Source organism: Drosophila persimilis, unplaced genomic scaffold (genome assembly GCF_003286085.1).
Source record: "Drosophila persimilis strain 14011-0111.01,24,50 unplaced genomic scaffold, DperRS2 tig00000002-arrow-pilon, whole genome shotgun sequence".
NCBI lineage: Eukaryota > Metazoa > Arthropoda > Insecta > Diptera > Drosophilidae > Drosophila > Drosophila persimilis.
Genome location: NW_020825289.1, coordinates 22340415 through 22358803, shown reverse-complemented (window position 1 = coordinate 22358803; position 18389 = coordinate 22340415). Strand labels below are relative to the sequence as shown.

Genomic DNA, 18389 nt, shown 5'->3' with positions numbered 1-18389 from the left:
GAGCAGATCGAGGCGGGTAAGAGTTGAAAGAGTTTTATTAACAGCAAAATGAAAAGAAGTTCGATCTTCGATTTTAAACCTAAAACGTTTCCCTAGAAGGTGGTGACAGACAGGACTGGAGACTGTCGTCGTTGTCGTCGTTAAGTCGCGCGCTTACAAGCCGCCGCCAGAGCGGTCCACGCTGATCTTCTGCTTGAGATTGGCAGCCTCGTGCTTCTGTTCCTCCAGCTCGGCCATACGGGCAAACCGGGAGTAGGCCACATCGCCCGTCTTGATCGCGGACATCATCTGCAGCATTCAAATAGAGTTTCCACGTAAGAATTCAATAAATTATCGAAACAGATACATCCACCAATAAAAATTGGGACAGTGAGAGACGCACCTGTAGATACTCGTCGAGCTCAACCTGGCCGTTCATGTTGGTATCGATCTCGCGGAGGATCTCATGCAGCTGCTCGCCGGAAACGTCGCTTTCGCCGAAGCTCTTGAGGCCGCGGCGGATATCATTGATGGAGACATAGCCCTTCTTGTCCTTGTCGATCAGCTGGAAGCGCTTGATGTAGGTCTGGATCTCCTCCTTGGAAAGCTTAATGGGTATGCGCTCCTTGGAGGTGCGGTTCACCGAGTGGCCCATCTCGTTGGCCAAGAACTCGGTGGCGACCTTGATCTGGCGCTCCTTCTCCTCCTTGGACCACTTCAACTCCTCGCCCATTATGTCCACAATCACAGGAAGCGCCTCCTGCGCCGCCTGCACGTTGAGGAAGGCCAATCGCAGACGGCGGGCGATCATATCCACGGCCGTGCAGGCATATTCGCGCACGCCATAACGGATCTCGGCGTCGATATAGGGGAACTCGGGGTGAATGCGGTTGCCGATAATGGGCCACCGCTTGCCCGTCAGTGAGGCCATCTTGGAGACGGCAAAGGCGCGGTCGCCGTACGACTTGGCTAGGTGCTGTGCCACCTCGCACTCCAGCCCGAAGTCCTGCACCAGGCGGATGTACATGGTCGGTGTCCAGCCCTGACCGCCCTCGATCTTCAGGTAGGAGGTGACGGCCTCCGCCCGCTCCGGCTTTAGATTGCAGGCTGTGAATGGATGGACGGAGATACGATCAGTGATCGGGAATCTTAGGTGTAACAACAAGGATACATACCCTTGATAGCCGCATCGATGGTATGCTCGGCCATGGCGCGATAGGTGGTCCACTTGCCGCCGGCAATGGTGATAAGATTGGAGGGGCTTATGTGGACGATGTGGTTACGGGCGAGGGACTGAGTGTCGTCCTTGTTGGGGTCAGAGACCAGGGGTCGGATGCCACTCCAGGCGGACAGGACGTCGCCGCGGCGCACCTCCACGTCCGCGTTCAGGTAGTTTTTGATCTCCTTCAGGATGAACTGGATCTCGTCCTCGGTGGGTATAGGGTTGTGGGTGATCTCGCAGGGCAGATCGGTGGTGCCGGCGATCGTCTGCCGCTGCCAGGGCAGGAAGAAGATGACGCGTCCATCGGACGTCGAGGGATCGAGCAGGCCCATCTGGTCGGGGCTGTAGTAGCCGGGGAGCACGATGTGCACGCCGGAGCTGGGGCAGCAGATGCTCTTCACCGAGGGGTTGTCCATCTTGCGGATGGAGTCCGTGAAGGGGCCGGTAGCGTTCACGATGCACTTGGCCTTCACGGTGAACTCCTTGCCGGAGATGTGGTCCTTGAGCTTGGCGCCGCACAGCACCTGCTTGCCGGTGCCGTCGTCCTTCTTAAGCAACTCCTTTACCTCCACGTGATTGCAGACGGTGGCACCGTGGCGGGCTGCCGTCAGTGCCACGGCCAGGCACATGCGGGCGTCGTCCTGCTGTCCGTCGTAGTAAACGATAGCGCCGCACAGCTTGTCCTTCTTGAGCATGGGGAACAGCTCCAGAGCGTCCTTCTTGGACAGATAGTAGGAGCTCTTCACGTTGCGGTCACCCGCCACAAAATCGTAGGCCTTGATGCCCACCCAGAAGTACGGCACCTGCCACCACCTGCGTGATATATCAGTGGATTGGAATTAGTGGATCGGAATGCTGGGCGGGATCGGGTGCATTTACGTATAAACGGGCAGCATAATGGGCAGCGGATGGGTCAAATGGGGCGCCGATTCGAGCATGGTGGCGCGCTCCTGCAGCGCCTCCTTCACCATTCGGTACTGCTCAAGGTCTAGCTGTGGAAGCCGAAATGGAAGGATGACAACGATTAGCTCTCTACGGGGCGGATAATCCGGTTGAGCGATGAACTTACGCCCAAAATAGCCTTCTGCAGGTATCGCACTCCGCCGTGGATGAGCTTGGTGGAGCGCGATGAGGTGCCGCTGGCGAAATCGTCCAGCTCCACCAAAGCCGTCTTCATACCTGCACAGAGGGGGGTTACAATAGCTTAAGACGTGCCTCTATACGGGATTCCGTCTGGACTCACCTCGTGTCACCGAGTCGAGGGCACACCCAGCTCCAGTGGCTCCGCCGCCAATGATTAGCACGTCGAACTCCTCGCCGCTCATCAGAGACTTGATCTGCTCAGATCGCATGGGCAGTGTGCGCTTTCTCTTCGGCGGTGCCACCGCAGCATTGTTCACCACACGGGGGGTGTTCCAGTGGTCGAGGGTCCAGGCGGCCAGAACGGATCCCACGGCTGCACTGGTGGCGGTCACGCCGAACTTGAACATCCGCGAAGTCATCGCTCAGGGAGTTCCTTTTAATTGTTGCTTGTGCTGCCAAGAGATCAGAGAAGCATTCGATATTATTAAAAATTTATTTGTTTGAGTATCTCCAAAGAGTATTTCTACAATATTTTATTCTCTCTCCCGCTTTTAGTTGCATCTCACTCCAACGGCCAACTGCCAAGGTAAAGAGGGCAAGAAAGCTCTCTCCAAGCATAGATACGCTCTCCCACTCCCACTCTGACCAAGCAACAGCTTTGGCCAGAGCTTTGATGCAAACTTTTCACTCTCTTGTCTCTCTCTCTCTCTCTCTCTGGAAGTTCCATTGCGAATACCCGAATTTTTAGTGTGTCAAATCAATACTGCTCCATTGAGATGGGGGGCCAGACCCAGAGCCAGCTGTAGGGATAAAATACTGGACTCGCACCCGGACACGGAACACGTCCACGGACGACACTGAACAGATTTGCTCCAGACGAAACGCGTCTCGGAATCGAGTGGCGGATTTTACCTTAAGTTCCAGACCGAAAGCGTTTCGACAGTAGACAAAACCTGAATAAATTCCACAGCGAATACAACAGACCACGACGGGAGAATGCCGAGTCTGTTCAGAACATATGTATTTAGCGGGCGTAACAGAAAATGATTACATCAGAGTTTGAGTCACTTTTCGCGTCGACGGTCCGCGCGTCCGCACTCAGCCAGGGCGAATCGGGTATTGAGCTGCTTACCGTTTGCCTTCTGGCTATTGCTATTGCTATTCCGTTGCCGATGCTGTTGCTGATGCTGCGGCTAATGCTGATGCTGATACTGGAAGCGTAACCCTTTCCTGCTGCGCTACTAAGTAGCTCTCCGTCCGCTCTGTCCGGTCCGTCTCGTTCGCTGGCAGAGTGCACTGTGCAAGTGCTGGTGCAGCTTTTTGGCTCGGCAGCTTTCAGTGCAATATGCAATGCTACAATGTATGCCTTGCCGCTCGGAAATCGTGCTCGGTACTCGGCCAACGAACAGCTGTTGTAACTATGCCACGCCGCGCCCCTGTGTCTCTCGAGTGTCTAGCCAGCTAATTGGCCTGCAAGTCGTTCGTGAATCTCGCACCCAGATACCAGATACAAGATACTCTCGTGCCGCAAAATGCCGATTCCGCCCCTCTACTCGGATGCGATGCCCACCTATGCGATGAGCCCACGCCACGTCGAGTGTCTTGGGTGTGCGCTTTGTAACTGAGCGCAGAGCGAATGATATTTCTGATTGCTGATTGTTTCGCGCTCTATTCAAATAGAAGCGTTCGGCCAAGTGCTGATAAAGCGGCACTCTCCAACATAGGTGGAACGGAGGTCGAACCGGTGATTCTTCTGTGGGTTTCCATTGCGGCAGTTTCCTGAACAGTGTCATGCCCGTACCCGTGCCCCTGCTGATAACCATAACAACTTCTACGCATGGCGTAGATCTAGTGGGGAATGGAAATTGAATTCATGAATGAATCACTCCGGCAGAACCATCTTGTGCGTCGCTTGTCCAGCTATTGACCGCGCGACGTCACAGGCGAGACGGCTGCCGCAGAGTAGACAGGGAACAGACCGGCACTTGTGGGCTCGAGTAGATACAGATACGTCATGGGGGGACATGGGCAATGGGTAAGGTCAGTATCACTTGCGCAATTGAGCAAGAAGAACCCACGGCTATTTATACCCAACAAGACCTACATGAAACGGCCAGACCTACAAATGACCTTGGCTCCCAATCGCATTCCCAAATTATAAATTCGGGCATTTCTCACGAAAGCAAGGCGCGTTATCACGCCGATTGTAAATGATACAAAGTGCGAGTAGTATATATCCGACTCTCCGTAGAGCTTGTCCGGCGCGGCGGCACAGATACGGACACGGGACGATAACACGCAGCTGTTGCGTGCAGCGCACCACCCACACGGAAATACCTACACATACGCTCAACCACGACTACAAAGCAGACATCGAAAAGCTCCCGCGGGTCCCATAGTTACGGAGTGAGACGACGCCAGCGACGATGCTATCTCCATCGGCTGACGGCGACGCGTTCTCCGCCAGCACGTGAACACTATCAATGGACTGTCGGGTATACGTAGGACGTACATACACACATACGTATCATGTGTGCAAGAGACTCAGTCTGAGACTGATACGGTTTTCAGTTGGAGCTCCTATCTTTACCAGTCTTACCCCAGTCTTGCCCTCCTCTGAAGGTGAAAGGCGTTGTGTCTGACCCCCAAAATATCACATGTGAAGGTTAGATTTGTGTTTGTCGACTATATCTTCACTTATTAAATAAGGAATATCTCTCGTATATCATCGAATTATATCCCGAACTTTGATCTGCATATACATATATGTAGGGTTTCATCGGGAATGCCTTATGTTGCTTGTCATCATTTCGCAGAAAATTTGAGTACCGGGTATAGAAATCTGGTACTCAAATGATATAGGGATATATTCGATTCGGAAGCGTTTGAGATACAGGGTAATGGTAGCTCCGACTGGCTGGTTTTACATTTTGAATTTAGCTTTGAAGGCGGTTTTGTGGCGCCACTGGATTGGTATGGTGTTGCCATTGGCTTATCCGATGTTAGAACCACGATTTGTGTAGCTTGTAAAACGTACGTACGTTTTACTTCCATTTTTAATAGTGAACTGTACCGCCCGTGTAAGTTTTGCACCTCACAACAGGTGTTCATGCTCCTTCCTTGGTACATGTACCTTCGGTGGGAGTGTCCTGCTGAAACTACTGCCATGACAGCCAGCTGTTTGAATGGTGGCCATGGCAACATCCAATCCTGCCACAACAATGACAATGACTCGTTCAGTTGGACGACTCAGTCGACTCAGTACATACATGTCGCTGTTCAATGTCTGCAGCTGGTGGTCTGCCCAGTGCGCCGATCCCGGAGAGCAATACGATGTGGCCAGCCTACTGTGCGCCCGATTTGGCCTGGAGGAACAGGAGAAGGACTACATCATAGTGGGCTCCCAGACGGGGCAGCTGAGCATCTACTACCCGCACAGGCGGGGCTACGATGCCACCGATCTCCTGCTGGAGACTCTGATGCCGGCCCCAATTCTCGGCTTGTATGCCGGAAAGTTTAGCGGGTGAGTCGCCTCTGACTGCTAGAAGAATATGGTCTAACAGTCACCAACTCCTCCAGGAACGTTCGCAACGAGAACACCAACCAGCTGGGCGTGCTCCTGCCCAACGCCATCGCCATCTACAACGTCCAAGCCATCGGCGGACTGGCGGAACACGGAGCCCAGGTGCGCCTGCAGCTGCAGGCGGAGCACAAATTCAAACGGGTGGCCTTCGGCCTGTGCCAGGGCCACTTCGGGCAGGTGAAGGGTCGCGAGTTCTTCTGTGTGGTACATCTGGACGGGACCTTGACTTTCTACGAGCAGGACGGCATCTCCTACGAGTGTCGTTTCCCCGGATACCGGGCACTGCCGGCTCCGGTGTCCTACTGCGAGCGCACCGACAGCTTCTTCCGATTCAGTGCCTCCTGGCACCTGCAGTGCTATAGCTACCAGGACCTGTCCCATTCGCTGATGACCAAGAGCAGCTACCAGCCCACCTGGACGCAGGGTGTGGGCGAGGGCATTGTCGACATGCGGGTGGTCCAAGTAAAGGAGTGAGTACTGAAGCGAGGGAATGGATTCGATCCGACGATGTATCCCATATCTTGCAGGAACTGCTCCTACATCATGATCCTGGGCGAGCGGAACTTCATCTCCCTGGATGACAATGGGAAGTTCATCTTTATTCTAAAGTTGGACTACGCCCCCAAGTGTTTCCACAGCTTCGTAGTGGGCTATTATTGGGGTAAGCCTTGGTCATCCTACGGAGAGCTACCTTTCCTATATATTGATTCTATATGGCGACGCAGAGCCCGGCGCACGCCTGATCACAGCCATCATTTCGGACTCTTCGAAGCTGCATATCTACGAAGAGGCCAACATCATTTGGGCGGCACAATGGCCAAACCAGGCGAACGCTCCGGTGGCCATACAGCGCTCCAATATGCAGGGCCTGGCCGGGGGCATAGTGACGCTCGGGGCCAGGGGCCAGCTCGAAGTGGGATATCTGGGCGCCGATCCCTTCACGTTTCAGGTGCAGCCGCTGAACATCGAGGCGCTGAGCTTCGCCCAGGCGCATAAGGAGCTGCAGCAACTGGAGGACGAGATCAAGGAGGCGGTGGATGTACGCGACATGGACGCTCTCAATCAGCAGGCAGCGGATCAGGTGCGTCTTAGCTTTAGCATCCAGACGGATGTCTCTGAGGATCTGGACACCCTTTTGCTGGACGTGCCCGCCGACGTGGCCGTCAAGGAGATGCCCTCGGCCAAGGGCTTGCTGCGCTTCAAAATCAAAGCGGACCTAGCGGAGCTGCAACTGGTGTTCCAGACGCCCAACGGAGTTCGCTGCAGCCAGGACACCATTAGCTTTGTGGACGTGGTCGCGGGCACTAGCCAGGAGCTGAAGCTGGACTTTTATATTGCCGAACTGCTACACATCCACAGCACCAAAGTGGAGGTGGTGGCTTCCTTTGTGAATTCTCGGGTGAGTGTCATGTGCAGGATCTGCATCCTAATTCTCTCGAGATATCCTACCCAGGGCATTCCGCGGGTCATACAGCAGAACGCCCACCTGCCGCTGGGCATGTTCTATCGCGTGTGTCAGCCCCAGAAGGCGGCGGGCATCAAGCTGACGTACAGTATAACCAGCAGACACGTCGCTCCGAAACTGAGAACTTTCTTTGGAGAGTTCCTCGAAGGACAGGCCGATGCCCACGCCCTCGGCCTCCAGCTGCTGTGCCCCGGCCTGGACAAGCAGTCCGAGGTCATCACTGTGGTAGTGGCCAAGAGCTCCAACCGCATCCGCATCCAGTCCGACTACGTGGAGACTTTTGCAATGATCCTGGAGCGCCTTGTGCAGACGACGCTGCAGCTGGACAGCTCCGCTGGCCTCCTTAAGATGGACAAGAAGAAACTTAAGCGCGGGGTGCTCAATCGGCGCGTGGAGCGGCTCATGGCCGCCCCCTTCCTGCCCACCCAGCCCATCCTCCATCGCGTCGACGTGCACCACGAGACCCAGCAGAACATTCGAAAGCAGACGGTGAGTGGCGGAGATTTCCCCATGTAGGATCATCTCTCATTATCACGTCTTCCTCTCGCTTCCTCTAGGAGAAAATGGAGGACCTCTGGCAGCAGTTCAAGACCCTCCAGCGACAGTTGCAGGAGCAGCAGGAGCAGGAGCCCAAGGAGGCCCTCACCATGCAAATCGAGACGAACTACGACCAGCTGATACTCGAGGGCGACAAGCTCGTGGATATACGGCGGGACGAGCGCAGGTGGGTGGATGGGGGCTGTGCGTGCCATGTGGAGTGTCCGATAATTACCAAGGCCATTAGGGTATTCTCCCACTATAACTTATTCCAGCGCTTTCCATTAAAATAAAGATTGTTTTATACCCTCTAAAGAGATACATACATAGAGATAGGGAAATGCTCCGAACAATCAGAAAACTACTCTAACTCTTTGGCAAATGTTTGCCTCTCCTTAGGGGAATACAGAAAGAACATTATTACGAGTACAGGGTATACCATTGATGTCATACTCTATTTGAATTTATTTAATTATCGATTGCAGGCAACGCTGTGACCTAAACTGCGCCGTGGCTTTGGCCAAATGGATTATTCAGGCTCTGAACCTGGAGGAGCGGGTAGTCAACGTTGTAGGCTCTGTTCTAAGTGTTCCCGTCGAGGACTGGACCGAACTGGTGATTGGACACTGAGTGAAAAACTGGGAAAAATCGAACCTGATTGCCACCTATTTTCTTTACAGAGTTGGGAAGAATCGATGGCGCCCGGCATAGACATGCTGCATCACTTTGGGCCACTGACCCGCTCCAAATCGACTTCGACCCATGGACTGCTGGATGCCACCGACACCAACAAGGACAGCTTCGAATATGGTCGCTTCAGGCGGCACTTTGCCACGCTATTTGACCGAATTGTGCGTCTGGCGTCTTCTCCGCAGCCGTCAGCCGGTAGCGGCGTCGACTCGTCCGGCGCAGAGCAGCCGGTGGAGGTGGGGGAGGAGCAGCAGCCGGCCAAGCAAGCGGATGAGATTGGCAGAATGCACCGCATGCTGGGGGACCAGTGCCTGCCGCAGGCACCGCTCAAGCGCAAGTCCAACATGACCACCTCCTTGGAAGCCGTTGAAGACGATGAGGAGTACGACGAGGAGGATCTGCGCGAGGACGTGGGATACCGCAAGGAGTATGGCACTGGAACTGGGACTGGGACTAGCACTGGGACCCAGAAGACCTCTAGCCAGCCACGCTCCGAGTGGGTCAACGAAGACTTTGAGCTCCCTACCACCGAGGAGCTGTTCAGCGACCTAGGCATCTGGTGGTAGTAGGGCCTCCCATTGCCATTCCCATTCCTAATCTCATAGCAAGTGTCCAATAAATGCTAGAGCTGTCCCAACAGAGATCTTTATTTGGCAGCTGGGCACCAGATCTCCGATTCTGATGGCGATAAAGCCTCGTAATCGGAATTTGCATAACCTACAGCCAACAAAGATGTGAGTGTCCGTGGGAGTGCACTCGAGAGATTTGTGTGGACAGGAAAAACGGCAGGCAGCGAACTCATTTATGATGCATGGCTGCAGATAAAACAAGATAAAAATCAGACACTGATTCTGATTCAGATTCGGATGGGGATCGGGAGAGCCAGATGCCAAATGCCACATGCATGAGAGGGGAACTCTGGCATGCTCTGAGTGGGCAGCGGAAGGAGGCGCGGAGGAGCAGGGACAGCTGCTGTGATCCCTTGTCAACTCCACAGGCCAATCCCACACAGGGAGGCCTGAGTTATAGGAGTCTGCTGCATCTAGGCCTAGTTCCAGCTTCAGGCACAGGCACAGGCTGTCGGCCGTAAATTGCCAACAATTGACTGAAAAAATAACAGGCAACTCGAGCCCAACTTGATTCAGCGTGCATTGTTTTCGCGTTTATGGATGGATGGTTGCTATGGGATGAGTGGCGGTGTTGGTGCTGGGTGCATTCTCATTGATTAATTAACAGCTTTTTAATGTGATCCTGAGTGATCAAAAATTAATTAGCGATCGGCTGATTGCAAACACATTTCATCACAGTGTTATAATGAATGCCGGTTAGGTCACTCACATGCAACCAGGCGTGAAAAATAACAGAAAGTACACTGGGATTCAGTTCGTTTTAAAAAAAACGATTAAAGTCTGTAATTCAGAAACAGAGGCCTAGGCTATCTGATTTGACAGATTGCAAAATGATCCAAACACTATGATATATGAACATCCGACAGTCACATTCCAAGGTGTTATGTCCAACGGGTTTTTTCGCAAAAAAAATTTCTTTGCAAGAAAATCTATTACATTTATGTTATACTTTAGTTTGCATAAAAAGTACAGTCCGAGCAAACAGTGTAACGCGTATATCTCTACGGAAGGTTCTACAGATATTTCCCAGATTTCTCGTGATTTCACGGATCAATCGAACAGATCCACTGTGCGAGAACCGCATCGGACTGTTTCCGTTAAGATTTATAAATTACGATCTGCCTGTCTGTCTGATTGGAACTGGAAGTTAACACCCAGCCGAATTTAGCAGCCGGACCGAAATAAACAGCACTTGACGTATTAATTAGAAACAGATGATTGTCTCGGGATCAATGGGAACGAAAACGATGAAGAGTTTGGTTCAGTCCTTGTATATATTGTAGTTTGGGTTGTATTTCTCTTTCACGGAGCAGAGGGCTGGATACTGCGGATTGTTGCCCGTGAGGCACTCGGAGGCGGGTAAGCCCGCATTGTAGACGGGGACGCCGATGGCATAGACGCTGGCATAGTTGCATGCTGTGTTGTAGATGTAAAGGAACGGGTACTTCGGGTTGGTGAAGCGCATCATGGCGCAGCCGACATGGGTGTTCCTGTCCACCACCGTTTCCACAAAGTGACCGTACTTTTCCCTGCCAACAAAAAAAAAACAAGGATTGTTACGTTTCTGCGGAAAACGAAAATGTGGGGGCAACTGCTCTTACAGTTTGCTGGTCACCCGGAAGTCGGTGATGAAGCTACTGTCGATGACATGGTGCTCGCCGAACCACAGACCCAGCGACTGCTCCACCAGATTGGTCACGTTCATTGGGGCACTACGGTAGCGATCCACGCCGCACAGATTCTGACCCAGATTCCGGAATCGGAACGAGTGGTTGCAGTCGTCGTGCTCCAGATTGCAGGTCTTCAGGTTGAGCGTCGCCAGATACTCCAGCTCCTCGTCCCACACCATGGTGGCCATCCGCGTAGCCGGAAAGTAGCCCGGCAGCGAGCCCGAGGCGATGAAGTTGCGCCGCTTGTTGTGCTCATTCAGGATGAACGACCGATGCGGCTTCAGATTCACCATGGTGGCATCCTCCGAGCAGGTCTCATGGAACTTCTATCGAGGATAATTCCTGGTTAACTCAGAAGCAGAGGGATCATGGAGATCACTTACTCCGTTGTTGTTGCACGCAATATGCACCTTTCCCTCCGGACAGAGCTGCGGGTCGCACCAAGACAGCGGCTGTCCGATCGCCATGGGCATCAGCAAAACGCTGATCAGGAGATATTTCCCAGTCTCCATGTTCTCCGGATGTCAATGCAATCACAAGTGCAGATCCTGACCACCACCAAGGCGATATTTATTCAGAAATTTTGATTTGATACCGCGTATATTTATTTTGGTTTTTATTTTTGGCAACGTTTGCTGTTTGTTTTCCAACGCGGTTCGAAGTGGGGTTCGGAGTGCGGGACCGATTCAGATTCCGAAAACCGCAGCTGCACGCGGGCTGGTCAGCCGTCCGCAGTGCTTGAGACAGGTCAAGCAACGTTTTATGAATCATTTCCATTTTCTGGCGGACGTCTCGGTCTTTGTCTTTGTCTCTGTCTCGGTCCTCACCTCTGAAGAGCGCTCAGAGCGTTAACACCGAAAGTCGCGGACGAGGCGCACGACTTCTAGGAAAACTCGCTCATAAAGCCCCAAAGTTGAGTGGAGTTCAGGCTTGCCGAAAAGTGGAGAGCGTTGGAATAGATTAGTTGTTATTTGGGTACTGTCTAGACAAGACCGATTCCTTAGGTAGGATCCTTTAAGTTACACGTATCCAATAGATCCAGTAGTCCTCTATAGTAGGTTTAAGAGATTTTACACAGCAAGATTAGCCTCAGACAAATCTAGAACTAAAAAAACAAACCCATTAAATTAGGTTATACACCCAGAGTTGGGTGAAGTTCAAGCTTCTCAGAGTAAGAATAGAGTTGAAAAGGTGTCACTACTGCTTTGAATTGTGTGTTAAGTGATGAATAATCTATCATACCCCCATTATAACCAAATCTCATAGAAATTTAACATCTATTTCTGGGAAATCTCATTCATTCAGACTCCACTCATCGAGAATCAACTCGGCGTGGGCGTCTCCAACAGTTCAGTGACTCCGGGCTCTGTGTGTGGTTCTAGATTCTGGGGCTTCGCCACTGACATTGACCCAATTGGTGAGTTTCGGCTAAGAAACTATAATATCGCTGTTGCTTTCTGGCTGTTGTTGCCCATATGTGCCGCGTATTTAGCGACTTCCAGTCGGGACAGGTTTTCAATCACAAAGAACAAATCAATAAGTTCTGCACACAAATCAACTTAAAGTCGAGATTTCCATACTCGAGGTGGATCTTCGAAGATCTCTTTATGATCTGTTGGACAATAATAAACGAAAGTTTTTTATGCCAAACCAGTCTCAAAATGGAGACGGACAAAGAGACGGAGAGCGAGACCAGACGACCGGGCGAGCGCTTTCTTTGTAGAAGCGTTTTGTTTGACTAAAACGTATACGGGAGTCGTACAGCGGCGTAGTCTTAGACGATAATTTATTTTGTGCTTATGCAATGACAGTCGGAGTCGACGGAGTCAGCCGGTCAGAAGTCAGAAGTCAGCCATGGATGAAATGAGATGGGATGCCGATGACTTTGTTGAAATAAATTATGCAAAGTTACTGGAATCGAACAAAACGTGACGTCGATGCGATCATTTATTCGTTTGTTTTTTTTATGTAAAGCTACGGGTTTCTTTTCTCAATACTTGACAGTTGGACCTGAGTAAAACTAAAGGGAAGATGTTTAGATCACCATAGATCACCAATTAGGATCGTACTCCTCGCGAGTGGAGCAGAGACCCGGATAGAAGTTGCTCTTCCCCGTGGTGCAGCGCGAGGCCGGATAGCCCGTCTCGTAGACGATTGCGCCCAAAGCGTACAGCGAGGCGTAGTTGCAGACCACATTGTAGATGTACACGGAGGGGTAGTCGGGCCGCGTGAAGCGCATGATGGAGCAGCCGATGGCGAAGTTCTTGTCCACGCTCATCTCCACAAAGTGTCCATAGTCCTCGCTAAGGTAGGATACGCATTATGCTTCAGTAGTCCCTAGACGAGGGATAGGAGTCGCCCTCAATACTCACAATATCGGCGTCACCTTGAAGGCGTCGATGAAGCTGTTGTCGATCAGATCCCACTCGTTAAACCACAGTCCGATGCACTCCTCCACTAGGCTGGTCACATTCACATGGGGATTCCTGTTACGCCACACCGCGCATAGGTTCTGGCCAGAGTTGGCATAGCGGTACGTGCTGTGGCAGTCATCGTGATCCAGCACACAGGTATTTGTATTCAGCTGCGACAGATACTGCAGCTCATCGTCCCACACCTACGAGTACGAGTGATTCTACTAAGACTCTTCTACGAGCAAAAATTTAAGGGGGCTCCTACCATGGTGGCCATGCGAGCGGCTGGGTAATAGCCGGGCACTCGTCCCAGCGCCAGGAAGTTCCTCCTCTTGTTGTGCGCGTGCAGGAAGTCCGATTTGTGGCGACTGATGTCCACCTGGAAGGAATCCGGCTGGCAGCGTCTGTGAAAGTGCTAGCGGGATCGGGAGCGGACCAAAGTATCCATCAGTTGCTGTTGAATCTTTTGTTGTTCCGTTGTAGTTACCCCTGTATTCCGGCAGGCCACATGCCGCACACCCTTTTCGCAGAGCGTTGGATCACACCAGCTGTACTCCTTGGCAAGGACCATCTGCAGCAGCATCAGCGTCAGGCAGGCTATCGAAGATGGTACAAAATCAGACATTCTGCTAAATGGGAATGGGCACTTTCAATGGGAGGCGCGGTAGAATGCGCGTGGCCGTCTTTATTGAATGTTTCTGTCCGAATGATCTGAACAGAACTGAGATCAGAGACCGGGACTGGGACTGGGACTGGTACTAGAGAGCTAGAGAGTGTGCCGCCTGCTAACTAACTTTTGTATATATTTCTCTCGATTCGAATGCCATTTCGCAAAGTCCAAGCCACAGCCACAGCCATAGCCAGACCAAACCGAAGCCAAGCCTTTCTAACACGTTTAGAACAAAACGGCCAAGAACAAGTTTATACAAAATAATGATAATAAATATAAATATTAATTTGAGGGCGAGTATACCCGATAAGGAGTGAATCTTCGCGGTTTCGTTTGTTTTGTTCTGTTCTGCTCTTTTCTACTATATTCTGTATCACTCCGAGACGCTTGCGTTGGGAGAAGAGAGTGCCCCAAAGTTCGTTGCTACCACGTGCTGGGATCCGACGATCGATGGATCGATCGGTTGACAGAACAGACCATAAAATGTGCGCGTTTGAAGTTAATGCGATTGTTAAAAGATCCATATATACACGAGCTTTTTTTAGGTCCCTTGGATTGCTTGGGAAACGGCGGCTATACATTTCAGGAGGCGAGCAATTAATTTCCCGATTTTTATTGGCACACATATCTGTCCAGTGCCAGCAAAACTTAGAACCTATTAGACAAAATTTATTGGCTTTAATATGCAAATTGCGACAACGCTTATGCCCAAAAAGGCGGCACTTAAGAATGACGCGTGATTTAAGCTTCTCTTCGTGGATTTATGACGGAGAAATTCGAGAAGAAAGTCAGACAGACACCTTATGGTGCTGCTAATTTATGGATCATTGATGGGTTGTAGCATGTGAGAGCGGGGTATCCACACTTCGACCTTCCCCCAAAAGCTTGGCTAATTAGTATTCCCTTTTCAATATCTGTGGATTCTTTTGGCACTAATTGCTGTTATTAGTGAGCGATCAAGATTGATGGGCGGAAGGCTTTCGCCAATCCACGTGCGAAGTCACAGATCACCCGCAACATTGATCACCGATCACTGCGCCATTCACTGAATTGGAATTACGATGGTGTTTGGGATTAGATAAGCGCAATTAATACCCCATACGGATTGCACACGAACAACTTCCGTCATTTGGTAGCAGCAGAAGCAGCAGCATCAGTCGGGTTTGCACAATTGCATCTGATTGCGATGGGATCTTCGTTTTAGCGAAAATGAAATGAATTATGTGAATACAGGTACAATAATCGAATCGGGGAACAAGCAAAGTTATTTTAATATAATTAATAACCAATATTGACTCGCCAAATGTACATATGTACATACATACAAATGTACATCTCAATGCGTTGGATCTGGATGCCAACCAGTTTTCGCTTACCAACAAAAACCAACGAATGCCGACGCCTCGCTGTCTGTCGAGGTGCGAAAGCAAGTGATTCTGTACGCGATAGAGAGAAAGAGTTCTATGGGAAGTCCTTCGGACATAGAGAGTTACCATTCAAATGGCCAATATCTTGGTAATTAATTTTGCTTCAGTGGCTTCAGTGACACAAGACATCGCCATTAGAGCGAACGCTGAATACTTGATTGCCAATTAAATTAGTCAAAAACCAATAAGAATCACATACATAGATGGATGGAGATGGGGAACGAGGGAATCTATTTATTAATTCAATAATTCATTTAGCCATCTCAGTCTCGTCTCGTGTTCACGTAAGCAACACAAATCTCCGCCGATATTTGTATATCTAATGACTGACACTGATTGACAGCTGTGTGGAGGAGGGTTTTATGGGGGAGGTGTCGTCAATTAATAAGCAATTTACACAGTTAATTAACTATGGGCAAGACAACTTAATCTACGGTGTCGGCAAATGAAACGCATCTGGAGAAAAATGTCGGAAATTCTGCAGAAAATATGGATTTCGGAAAAAAGACTACTTATTACATTATTTAATCAGGCAGGCTCCGTTTTTCATTTACTTTTGCGGATTACTTTTTCAGCTAAAACGTTTTGTTTTCGTTTTAAGGCTCTCCAGTTTTCACACATTTTTGCTGTTTGCACCAAAACGAAAATTTTTCATTTCGTCAACGAAAATGTTTTCGTTTTGAAAACGAATAAATCTTGCGGAATGTGAAAACGGAAGCCCCAATTTATGTGTATTCAAAAGTAAATCGGAAAACTTTTGTGAATGTGAAAAACGGAGCCTGGCTGTCAGAATGGTATTGAAATTTCAATTTAAGGGAGGAATTTGATGGACGCTGTTGTTAAGGTGGAACATAAGAAGTGAGAGTGTCCACTGTATTTGTTAGCACCGAATGAAGCATATGTATGTATGTGTGTATCTTCATATAGATTGAACGACTGTCCGAACGGTCCAAATATAGATTTAATTTCCGTATGCTTTCTGCATCCCCTTCATCAGTTGTTACTCGGTGGGCGGAGAAGAGTCACTCGGAATTGGCACCCCGTTGCACTATGGTCCGAACGACCACTTTTGTTGGCCAAAACCTAATTTTTCAAAGTCAAAACTGAAACCTGGTTTTGATCGCTCTGCATTAGAAAAAGATCGACCATTAAATCTGCGTACCAGAAATTTCCATAGATGGCGCCACATTCGCAAAATCAGCTGTCCAACCCAACTGTTTTTATAGTAAAGCACGTGAAGGGAAAAAGTGGCAAATTAATAACCACTTTAGATATCTCAAAAATTGAAAAACGCCAAGACGTGATTACATTTTTTTGATGAATCTTGATCTGTCGGGTTCTTACTACGTGTTTTGAGTTTTTAACTGTCTCTAGTAGTTCTGATGTCTTCGTAATTGAAGGTTAAAGTGAGGCCTTCAACATGTGCCAACTTGTAATGAAAACTAATTTTTGAAAAGGTGTACAAAGTGAGTCCTACCTAGTCCCACCCTGAAACCTTTTCTGTGTCGTAGATTAATAAATTCTTTTTGAAATGTATATAGTAAGAAATGCCACTTTTTACCACAATTCTTGGAATTTGCATTAATAGAGCATAACCTCAAATTCGAAAATGCAGATTTGTTTGCCGAATGGAATTCAGAGAAGGGTAAAATTATCAATTATTTGAAAACGGATCTTAAGGCGACATATCATATGAAATTAATAAAGCTTTTGAAGATACCAGCAAGAAAATTTGTTACCGTTTGGCAACATACCGGAACAAATGCCGGTAAAATTCAAAGATGTTTGAACGAAAATATGTGGATTGGCCACAAGCCTTTGTTATAATACATTTATCTTTATGTCCAAATATGCTAACTAAGTTCGTAAGGCTGTACAGGACCCAGTCGGAAAGCCGGCACATATCTCACTTAACGAGGCGTTAACCTTGCTTCTAGACAAGGATTTCGGCAATAATTTACGGAAACCTTTAAACGATTTTATTTTTATTTAAATCAAAATTTTTTTTAGTCGTGCAACGCCGTTTTCTTAAATAAAATATGCTTAATACTTTTTTTCACTATAACTAAAAATTTAAATATGCATTATTAAAAAAAGGGGCGGTGCCACACCCATTTTTTTTCTTAAATCCATTTCTTATTGATTATATATATCCAATACAAAAAACTAAATGAAAAAATCTTGTTCCGTTCGGGAGTTATTAATTTTGGCCAACAAAAGTGGTCGTTCGGACCATAGTGCGTTGCTTCTGCTTTAAGGCCAGCGCCGAAGAGTATGCTACAATTTATTTTGATTCTATGCACTCCTCTTCGTCTCCGTCTTTCTCACAATCACTCGTGTTTCCGGCGGATCAATAGCATAAATAATGCCACATTTGTCCAGTTCTGTCAACATCCCCATTTGGTAACCAGGCGTGGGCAGAACTCTGAGTCGCGGATTTTCGGTATTCCAACCTCCTTCAAATCCTTGCGGCAATGGGAAAGTACTGCCCTTCGACCGGCTTACGTGGGTGTCAATGCCAGTGGAAGTGGATGCCGCTGACATATGTCTGTATGCGCTAATGGCCAAGACGATGACAATGGATGCTCCCACGCCCACTCCGGATGATTCATGCGATTCCACTCGCTTATGCACACTTAGGAGCGCTCCCATTTCATTCCATCCTATCCTCATCCTCATCATCTGGCAGATGATGCATGGCGGAGGACATCGATGTTCGCGGCTTGTCCTTGGCGGAGGCTTATCTGGACAGCTGGACATCTTTATGAGTCCTACAGCGTTGCTGGACCACGGATTGATAAATTGGGGATTTTAAGTGGTTAAGGGCGAAATTTCTATGAATTATGAGCGGATGAGAGGAGGCTGAGTGCACCGTCACTTATGTGCCCATGTCTGGTCTAATGCCGCCCCATGGGGAATGCGGTAAACGCCACTTGTCCGACAAACATTACACCAAAGGCCTTCACCAAATTTGGCTCACGCCGTGGCGCCACACCAGTCGCTGGCTCCCCAGATCTCCC

General features: G+C 49.6%; 4 protein-coding genes across 5 annotated transcripts; 1 reads left to right on the top strand and 3 right to left on the bottom strand.

The window, feature by feature from the left end:
• Positions 1-17: 17 nt before the first annotated feature.
• On the bottom strand, positions 18-3619 carry LOC6601576 (glycerol-3-phosphate dehydrogenase, mitochondrial). 2 transcript variants are annotated; one of them, XM_002026631.2, is made up of 7 exons: positions 3417-3619; positions 2445-2736; positions 2271-2380; positions 2081-2193; positions 1155-2014; positions 383-1086; positions 18-288 (listed from the first exon to the last, which is right to left on the bottom strand). In XM_002026631.2, the coding sequence occupies exons 2-7, from the start codon at positions 2701-2703 to the stop codon at positions 154-156; spliced, it is 2181 nt and encodes a 726-aa protein (XP_002026667.1). In that variant the 5' UTR covers positions 2704-2736; positions 3417-3619; the 3' UTR covers positions 18-153. The 2 variants fall into 2 exon arrangements, with proteins under 2 accessions (XP_002026667.1, XP_026841293.1); XM_026985492.1 differs by lacking the exon at positions 3417-3619 and adding an exon at positions 3197-3333.
• A 720-nt stretch (positions 3620-4339) lies between these two features.
• Positions 4340-9198, top strand: LOC6601575 (protein PTHB1). The gene is made up of 9 exons (XM_002026630.2): positions 4340-4949; positions 5225-5807; positions 5864-6337; positions 6395-6528; positions 6593-7266; positions 7321-7821; positions 7890-8056; positions 8355-8484; positions 8550-9198. Exons 2-9 carry the CDS (start codon positions 5470-5472, stop codon positions 9123-9125), a joined length of 2994 nt encoding a protein of 997 aa, XP_002026666.2. The 5' UTR covers positions 4340-4949; positions 5225-5469; the 3' UTR covers positions 9126-9198.
• A 1192-nt stretch (positions 9199-10390) lies between these two features.
• LOC6601574 (venom allergen 5) lies at positions 10391-11370 on the bottom strand. Its single transcript, XM_002026629.2, has 3 exons — positions 11242-11370; positions 10790-11184; positions 10391-10717 (listed from the first exon to the last, which is right to left on the bottom strand). Exons 1-3 carry the CDS (start codon positions 11368-11370, stop codon positions 10450-10452), a joined length of 792 nt encoding a protein of 263 aa, XP_002026665.1. The 3' UTR covers positions 10391-10449.
• Positions 11371-12770: 1400 nt separating this feature from the next.
• On the bottom strand, positions 12771-13969 carry LOC6601573 (venom allergen 3). The gene is made up of 4 exons (XM_002026628.2): positions 13760-13969; positions 13538-13687; positions 13231-13475; positions 12771-13161 (listed from the first exon to the last, which is right to left on the bottom strand). The coding sequence occupies exons 1-4, from the start codon at positions 13895-13897 to the stop codon at positions 12909-12911; spliced, it is 786 nt and encodes a 261-aa protein (XP_002026664.2). The 5' UTR covers positions 13898-13969; the 3' UTR covers positions 12771-12908.
• Positions 13970-18389: the final 4420 nt, after the last annotated feature.